The 9,218-nt window shown below is 57.4% G+C and overlaps 1 protein-coding gene across 2 annotated transcripts in view; it reads left to right on the top strand.

Moving 5' to 3' along the window:
• Positions 1–2,514: 2,514 nt before the first annotated feature.
• Positions 2,515–9,218, top strand: part of ARHGEF2 (Rho/Rac guanine nucleotide exchange factor 2) — a 28,042-nt gene continuing 21,338 nt past the window's right edge. Inside the window, exons 1-2 of one of the 2 annotated variants that reach the window (XM_075563106.1) lie at positions 2,515–2,768; positions 2,950–3,058. In XM_075563106.1, coding sequence (XP_075419221.1) covers positions 3,041–3,058 — 18 coding nt within the window. In that variant the 5' untranslated portion in view covers positions 2,515–2,768; positions 2,950–3,040. Of the gene's footprint in view, positions 2,769–2,949; positions 3,059–7,271; positions 7,472–9,218 lie in introns of those variants that run through there. The other variant, XM_075563097.1, reaches the window with a different exon arrangement.

Genomic DNA, 9,218 nt, shown 5'->3' with positions numbered 1-9,218 from the left:
GTATGCATCTTTACACAATACCAATGCATTTTTGGCCTACATTAAACTTTATATGAATGTAATCCTACCGTATATAAATCGCTTGTCTTAATCCCTCTTCTTGTCACATGACCACGTGATGTCTGTGGGTTTCACCCATCTTGTGCTGCTCTCCTTCGGGGGCAGAGCTGTGTCTTAATGTATGTTCTTTACCCCGTCACCTGACGATGGACGTTTGGCTCATTGCCTCCGATCTCTCTGATAAGTGGCTGCTGTTTGCTGGTTCTGACTCACAGCGACCTTGTGCACGAGGGAACTGCTTTGCCTTTCGTCGTCATCCTCACAGTGCTGTGTTTGAGCCTATTGTTGCAGCCGCTGAACCAATCCCTCTCACGGAGGCGCGTCTTCTTTTTCACGGCCCTCTACCATGCGCACCATCTTCTACAGGGGCTGCTTTCTCCTGGTCACATGTCCGAAGCACGCCATCCCTGCTTCTAAGAGCTGTGGGCTCTTCCAAGACAGATTGATATGTTCTTCTGGCAGAGTTCAGGTTTGCCTTCTGGTCTACTATGTACCAAGTTTCTTGACGTTATGTCGATAGGAGAGAAACCTTATTCTCTAATGGTTGGGTGCGTGGTTTAGGAATGTTTCTGCTTTCTACTGTCTTAAACCCAGGCTGCTTCAGTTTTTCCCCGTTTGTTTTGTTTTCCCATTACCTGCTCCTCTAAGTTTGTCACTTCTAGAAGCCATTTAGGGTAAATCTTTTCTCTTCTGCGATAGTGTCTATATTAAGAAAGTCTGGGCTTGAATTGCAGTAGAGGGATGAATACTAAGTAGCAGGAATAACTTCCCAACTATGTCAAGTGGAACATCCCAGCTATGGGTAATGGAGAGCGGTGGGAGGCCTCCGTTTGAAGCAGTGCCAAGCGGTGGAGAAGCAGAGGCCACAGAGGGGAGCTGGGGAAAGCCTGATGTCTGGGTGAAGGTTCTTGGCATGATTCCAGGGCCAGGGTTCCTGTTATCCATTTGCTGGCTCCTCGGACAACTTGGTCACTGGCAGGCTTTCCAAATCTGCATCCATGAGTGGCATCAATGGCTTCTTGGATCCTGATGGTGAGTAAAGGCGAGCCCAAAGTCGCAGTAGCTCCTTCCCTAGTGCACCTCACCACCACTCCACCAGATCCAGCTGTTTGGGTGCAGACATCCTGGATTTTGCCTACTCACATACCCCTGGAGCCCCTAAATGAGAGGTCTAATTCAGGCCTCTGACACCCGGAAACAACTCCTTCCAATGATGGAGGACATCAGCAGAGAGAGGCGCTCCACCCTCCCCTGTCATCGACGATGCAGGATACTGACCTGCAATGTACCTTGTCCTCCGGATGGGGTATTGAAGCTCAGCGTGAAACCCCCATCTTCCCCATCTTGCCAGACAGAACCGAGACTTCAGGTCCCAGCCCACTTCTCCACGAAACCCCCGTGTTCTGTCCCCTGGCTCCTAAATCCTCCACCTGCGTTGTGCTCAGACCCCGCCCTCCCTCCTGCTCCCCAGCGCCCGCCCTCAGGAATGGCGTCACATGCACCTGCAGCTTGGGAACCTGATCCAGGTGGAGAGGGTGGGGGAGGCAACCCTGGGCGCCTTTGTCTGGCTTTAGCCAGACATTTCTCCTCTCCTTCTGTACCTGCAGGAAATTTACCCCAGTCCTCTGGTGCTGACCTCAGCAAAGGGTAAGTATGGGGGACTCGGGGTCCTTCAAAGGCCTGGCGTGGGGATGGGGGGCGGGGGGACTGGGTCATGGTAGCCCCACTGGTGTCCCTACTTCTAAAGCACTGCTCACCTTCTCTCTTTATGAGTAAAGGCCCGCTAAATATTCCAACAACTACACATACACCCCAATCACGTAGCATTCGCCCACTTCTCTTTGGGGAGAAAAGGTTCAACAGATTCCAGGTTGTCTCATGGGATGGGGAAGAGACTAGGGAGAGAAAAAAGCGTATCCAGGCCACCGGCTGTCAGTTCAATAACAAAGCAGGAGTCGCTTGTTGATGGCAGTGACAGACATCAAGGTGCGTAGGCAGATCAGATCGGTTGTTGGACAGGCTCAGGAACACAGTGACAAGGACTGTGGATTCACACTGGATGACTCAGATAACTGACCCATGGGGAGTGGCTGCAAGAGGAGCTGGACAAAGGCTGTAGAGCTTGGAGGGGAGAGGGCGGGGACTGCAGGCAGTTTGGGAGCCGGCAGTGGAGCCAGGGAGATTTCCATAACTGTGTAAATATGCGTGCAAAATCAGCACCTGTTTTCTTGGTGGCAACAGTGGAAGCCTGGTGACACTGAGTTAGTCCTCCACCACAGTGAGGGTGTGGGAGCAGGCCCCGGGCCCTTTAAGATAGCAGGCACTGAGTTGTGGTCCTGAAAATCTCTCTCTGACACATCCTCCTGGCTCTGGGCTTGGGATTAGCTCATGGGATGGGGCTGATGAAATCCCAGGAAATTCAGTCCTCACTGGCTCTAGGCCCAGAGGCCCTTTTTCCAAACAGCACAGAGGGTCGCACACAAGGCTCTTGTTCTGCAAAGGGAAAATGTGCCCCCTGGGGAGCCCCCACCTCACACCACTTCCGCTGAGGAACAGCCTGAGCAAGGAAGCTGTGCCTTCCCGTCCTTGGTCTCCCAGTCTGGATAAAGTAGGAAGGGGGAGTCTTCTGTCTGGGAGGAGTCTGGACTTTCCTCATAAATAGAGAAGCCTGGGAAACTCAAGTGTCTTCATCCATGAAGCCCTAGGAGGTGGGAGTCAGGGAAGGGGCCAAACTGGCTTCCATCTTCACCCTTTCCACCTTTCCCCTCATAGCTCCATTCTCTCTCCCTCTCCTGATCACTGCACCTTCTTCCACCGTCACTCAGAGAGTAATTTTTCTTTCTCTCCCACTCGGTCTCCATCTCCTCACCGGTCTTTTTCTCTCTGCAGTCACTGGAGCAGCAGCTGCAGCCAACTGGAAGGGAGCTCAGGTACTTCAGCAGGCTCCTCCCTGCGACGGACCCTCAGCTTCCTCTTGGGCATGACCGGAAAGGCCAAGGTAGGAGTCCGCTGGGCAGCAAGAGGCCTGGGACCCATGTCCCTCCCCAATTCCTGTCTTTCCCATTACCTCTAGTCCCCCTCCATCCTGTTCCACGGAGACTCCGGCATCGGTTCCAATTTTAAAGAAACACATATGGTCTCTCTCGGCTTCCCTCCCTACATCTCAGCAAATCACCTTGGCTTTGCTTTCCCAGCCTTGTGGCCAGCTGTGGCTAGCAGGGAGAGGCCGAGGGCCAGGAAGCGAAGGGGTGGCGGAGTCCTCCCCGCTGCTCGGCCTGACACACCTAAGAGGTGGGCTGTAGAAGCTGTAAGCACTGGACCCCATAATGATAATAATCATAGCAATACTTCGACTTCTTTGGGGAGTGGTAGGGTTTGCACAGTGCTGTTACGCTCCAGGGTAGATACAGCAGCTGGAGGACTAGAAATTAGACCCTCGGCAGAGTGGCAGCCAGGGGAGTCTATGATTAGGGAAGGACTGGGTACAACCATACGTGTGTGGGCAGTGCTGGTCCCAAGAGGCGAAGGCGCGTTGCTCGCTTCCTTCCCACCAGCCCCTGGACTCTGGCTGGAATTCATTTCCCCGTTCTCCGTTTACTGGCTCCCTGTTGGTTCTCATGGCCTCCCCAAGAATACACGGACTTTCCAAGCTGGGGTGGTTCCTGTGCAGAAAGAAACCCCAGAGAGGACATCATCAGATTCACCTGGAGTCACGGGGCTCTTGCCTTAGGGCAGGTTAGGCTCCTCCCTCGGCCTTGGGTCAGAGCTCTCCCTGGAACCTTTTAGCCTGGGGTCTTCTTGCTGGGGGGCAGCAGAGAGGCCAAGATGAAAGGGGGAGGGGTGTTTAGCATCATCTCACAACAGGTCAAGGATGGAGAAGAGAAGGTCTGAGGGAGACCAGTAGTCTGCGAATCTTGAAGCTGGGAGTCGGGGAGGGAGGAGTAGCATTCTCTAGACGGAAACGGCGCCCCGGCTCTGAGTCTCATCTTCCTCAAGTTCATGGTGGGAGACTCTTAAAGGTAGAATCCTCCTCCTTGTGAGGGGTTGGGTGGCCCCTGTGAAGGGCAGTGGGGGCAGTGACTCTGGCGGCCAGACAGGCTGCAGGAAGTCTGGACACTGGGCCCTTCCTTCCCCAAGGTCTCAGGTCCTGTCTCCCTGTCTTCCCTCCCCCCTGTGAATTCCCTGTTTCTGCTTCACCTCATCTCTCTCACTCAGGATCAGGGCTAAGGGCTGTGAAGCAGGAAAAGGGAGGAGGTGGGGCTGCAGAGCAGCTCAGTGCAGCAGAGAGAGGAGGAAATGGCTGATTCCTTCCCACTTGACCAGCATTGTACAGTTGACAGGACACGCTCCCAGAGGTCATCTCACTTAATTCTTATAATAACCACTCTGGCAAAGATAAAGGTTTTCATCTCCATTCTACCGGCAAGATAACTTAGAGGCTGCATTTGCCCAAGAGCTCACAGTCCCTAGGAGGTGGAGCTATAGTGCTGGCCCAGAGCTTTGATTATAATAATGTTACCTCTCCTTTTCTCAGTGAGCCGGGCCCAATGCTTTACTTGCTTTCTCCCCTTCCCGAGGAGCTCTGGTGGCTCCATTGGGCATTCGGTTGCCAACTGGAAGATTGCCAGTTCAAACCTGCCAGCTGACTTGCTGGAGGAAGATGTGGCTGACTGTCTTGTCTCACAGCAAGAACTCCTCTAGGGGTTGCTGAGTCAGAGGCTAGTGGGTGGCAATGGCTTTGGCCTCCCTTCTACCAGCGTCTCTGCTGGATGGTCCTTGGAGACAAGTACATCTGAACTGCCCCCCTTGGTTGTGAATCCACAACATCCAGAGTAATAAAGAGAAAAACAAACACCCTCTGGCCAGTATGGGGCTTGGGGCCCATATTTCCCCTCTGGCTCCATCTGCTCCCCTATTGACCAAGTCTCAGACAACCAGGCTCTTTTCCGAGACTCCTCCCCCTGCCCTCTCCCAAGGCCTCTACAAGGTGAGGGACACACTTGTCAAGTTAAATGGGCTGAGAGAGGTGATAAATATTTTTGGATGCTGGCAGAAATTCAGACTGGCTGTGTGTGTGTGTGTGTGTGTGTGTGTGTGTAAAGGTATTTGAGGTACCCTTTGCTAGGAATAGAGGGTTGAGCAGAAGGGGTTTGGAAGAAGGCAGGGGGTGTAGAGGAGAAAGAAAGAGGGGCTCATTGTGTTAGAGGATCCAGAAAATGGAAATTGAATCTAAAAGCCAAGTTATTTTAAAGGCAGCTCAGTGTGTTTACATACCCCGCCCCCAACCCTTTTCCCTATTGTTCCCCTGCTATCAGGAAGAAGCAGGCTGAGGTCCAGTGGCTGTGTAACCAACAGCCCACAGAATGGAAAGGAGGCTGCAAGTTGGGGTGCGATGATAGCTGAGTGCTGGCGGGTCAGGTCTTCTTTCGTTGAGATTTTCTCAGTTGAATTTGGGGACTTGGAGGACTCAGGAAGAAACCTGGGGTTCAAGCCTCAGGTAGATTAGGTGTCAAGGTTGGAGTCTGGCCCTTTAAAATCCCATCTTTAGCTTGCTAGAGCAGAGACCGCCCTTGACCCCTGGCGCCCTGAAGGAAAGCTGAGGTCCCAGCCCAGCCCAGTCCAGGCCCTCCCCTCCTGTGGGCTTCAGTGGGCGGAGCCCTAAGGCCTCGGTTCTGTCCTGGTTCTGTCCTAGGGCGGTTTTAAAATTCAGTGTCCGCCCGGCTCCCACGTGGGAGAAGGGGCTTGGTGGCTGAGGTCTGGGCACCACGAACCCGGGGTAGTTCTGGAATCATAGCATTTCCCTGCAGGTGCCAACCGGGCGAAACTAGCTTTCCTCAGGGCCCTGGTAAAGTTCACTTGAAAGTCCTCCGCCTTTGCATTTCCATCCGACCTGCTGCAGGCCTGGCTCTTGCTCCCTCTCGGTTTTCCTGGCCTTTGCTATATAAGGCTCCTGAGCAGGGGACTGGGTGAAGGAGGTGAGGAAGGAGTTGCTAGGCAGGAGGGGAAGCTGAAGAGCAGCGTGGGGGTGGTGCTCCTCCGGGTGAGGAACCCAACCAGCCAGCGGTGAGGCAGTGGAGCCCAAAATAGTGTCAGAGGCTAAAATTGGCACTGGCCGGGGTGCCGAGTTGGGTTTGAAACCTGCAGCTTGGCCTTGCTGCAGAGAGGGGCGAGGAGCTGGGTCTGCTGGAGCTTCCCCTCTCCCTTCCAGAATCCGGCTGGGTGCTGGATCCCAGGCTCCCGGAGCTTCTGGTTTCTCCAGAGAGCTGGGAGACCCAGAGGGGCAAAAATGAACCGCGCTGGGGGTGACATTTTCTCAATAGTCCTAACCTCACTGAAGGTGGAAGTTGGCTTAGGCTGGGCCAGAGGGTCCAGGGCGCGAGAGAAATTCACAACACCCCAGGCCTCTGGTGGGAAGCGCAGCCCTGCCCCTGCTTCCTGACTGGTGCAGACGCCTTCTGGTCTTTTGCAGCGAACGGTAGACCATTGGCGGGATGGGGTCAGCAGACACAAGGAAGGGCTTCCGAGGCTGCTCTGCCCTTCCTTGGGCGTCGAGTCTCCAGATGTGGCGGACGGCAGAGGGGCGGAGCTAGAAGTGGGGTGGGCAGACCGTGGGCTGGGCGCCCCCGGAGGGGAAGGGGCTTGTCCCCTAGACTCCTCTCCTTGGGCCCAGGAGAGCAAATCCTCCTGTGGGCCTTTCTCGGTGCAGACCCAGTCTTCAGTTCCCCCACCCCGATTTCCTCTCCTTGCCCCCCCGTCCCCCCCATCGTAAAAGGGGTCTCCCCTGGCCTGCTGTGATGAGCCCCGAAGGCCTGGCAGGAACTGTTCCCCGGGGAGCTGCGGCTGCATGGAATCCTCCCTGGCCCCGCCAGCGGGTCTTTAAAGATTGTATGGGGGGGTGTAGGGGGGGCGTTGGGGGGAGAGACCTGTGTTGGGGCAAAGCCTGCGGGATGGGCAGGGGTAGGTTTACACCAAACAAACAAAACCGAGAGTTAAGATAGAGGTGCTGGGTGTGGAAGGTGCCCCCGGACCGGAGGAGCAGCCGGCCCCGGGCCCCCCACGCGTCCCAGAAGCCCTGCACTTCCCCAGCGGCCCTCGGCTGCTCGGTGCGCCCCGTCCGTCCGTCCCGCGCGCTCGCACCCGCCCTCCCCGCCGCTCCGCCTCCCCCCTTCCTGAGCCCGGGCGGGGGTGGAGACTCGGGTTTGAGGAACTGGCTCAGGGTGCCGGGCGAGGGGAGTCAGACTTCCTGTGCCCTAGAGCAGCGCGCGGCGCGGACCCTCCCCCGCCTCCCCCTCCCGCGAAGCCTGGGCGCCTGGGTGCTGGCGGCGGGCGGGCTCCCCGACCTAGGATTATGTCTCGGATCGAATCGCTCACCCGCGCGCGGATCGACCGGAGCAAAGAGCTGGCGAGCAAGGTGGGCGCTCAGACCCCTCTGCCGCCCCTCCCCTCCAGCATCTCCCCCCGCCGCCACGCGCCCCTGCCTCCCGCTTGCTTCCCTGCCGCCGGGCGGGACGGGTGGGTGGGGACTGCGAGCGAGCGGGGAGGGGGCCGGGGGAGCGCGCGGCGCGGCTCGACCCGCGCCTCCCGGATTCGGCGGCGGGATCCCCGGAGAGCGCGGACGGGGTCGGCGCCGGGCGTGTCGGCGTCCTGGAAGAAAGTTGCGCTGGTGAGGGACTGAGCGGGAAGAAGGAGGTGTGTGTACGGCGGGAGGGGCGGCGGGAGCGCTCTCCGCCTGCCCCCCCTCCCCCCCGCCGGCCCGGGCACCCCCACCCCCCTCGGTGCCTCGGTCGTTCCCCCTTTGTCCCCGCCATCCGGCGGAGGGGGCGGGAGGGGGTGGTTTCCCGGCTTCCTCCCACCACCCCCCCTCCGAGACAAAGTCAGCTCCTCCCCCTCACCGGTGGACTTTCCAGCTGTGATTCAGTCTCCCCTCTGGGTGGGTGGCGGGGGTCACCGCGGCCGGCCGAGGGGCCGCTCATTTCCCCACAAGCCATCTCCCCCAGGTGAAGGGAGCGGAGAGGTCTTTGTGTAGCTGGGATCCTTCCCTCCATACTTTGGGTCCTGAGCATAGTGTGGTCGCCGCCATCCCCTATCTGCCCACCACCTTTCCTTGAACCCCTGTGCTGAAGCCACCTAGCACCCTGCCCTCTCCCCCCCCTCCACCCCGCTTCTTAATCTAGGGACCTGAGCTGTTCACTTGCCATCTCATGAGTCTCAGGGTGTCTCATTATTCCTGCGCCCCTCACCCATCATGACCTCTCGGCCACTCCTTCCCAAAGACCCTTTATCCTTGTCTTTGTACCAAAGCCCACTCCTGAGCGCCGGGACCCTGGCACCCCTAGGCCCACTTGGCAGCGAACTAGGAGGAAGGTGGGGTGTGCAGACTGAACCTCCCGGCTCCAGGGACATGCACAGGGCACCCTTTATCAGGAAGGCCAGGTCCGGCCCAAGGCCCTTTTAATCTCTGGTTTCTCGGGTGCCCCAGTGAATTCCCCCGCCTGCCCTGGTGCCCAGCCTGTGTAGAGGGGCACCACTATCAGGCAAGAGGTCAGTAGCCTCATGGAAGATGAGGAAAAAAACAAGAACCCACTAAACCTTCCCCCCCACCTCCCGCCCAGTGCCTAGTTAGACATACTACCTGCCTTGAGGCTAAATGGGGAGAGGCTCCTTTTGAGTTGGGGGTTTTCAGACCTTCCTAGGGGGCCAGAATATGATCGTTACCCGGAAAACAATTAGGGTTTGAGCAGGCCCTAGGGCCAGCGACGGGCCAGGGGGCCATGGCTAAAGTGGAGCTGGGGGTGGCAGACGGGCCTCTGCTCGGCCAGGCCCAGCTCAGAGGTCTGTTTATTTTCTCAACCGTTTGAGCTGAGACCCTGGAGTGGAGCCAGGGGGGCGGGAGAGGTTTTTTGAAACCACGGAAATTTGGTTCCACCCTAAAAAGGAAAGCCATGGGGGAGCTTGAAGGGGTGTGTGTGTGGACCTGGAGAGAGGTGTCAAGGGGGGTTCTGGGAGGCTAGAGACTGGGGTTCTTTTGCACTGGGGGAGAGCTGGGAGGCCAGCGCGTGGTGGGTGGTGGGTTTTTAAAGGCTTGGAGGCCTCCGCATGCCTCTTCCTTCTACCCTTGGGGGGAGGACTGGGCGCCTGGCCGGTTGGTGGTGGGGACT

The sequence above is a fragment of the Tenrec ecaudatus genome, chromosome 1, assembly GCF_050624435.1.
Source record: "Tenrec ecaudatus isolate mTenEca1 chromosome 1, mTenEca1.hap1, whole genome shotgun sequence".
Taxonomy (NCBI): domain Eukaryota; kingdom Metazoa; phylum Chordata; class Mammalia; order Afrosoricida; family Tenrecidae; genus Tenrec; species Tenrec ecaudatus.
Note: the sequence above shows the minus strand (reverse complement) of the source record. Positions and strands in the feature narration are given on the sequence as shown.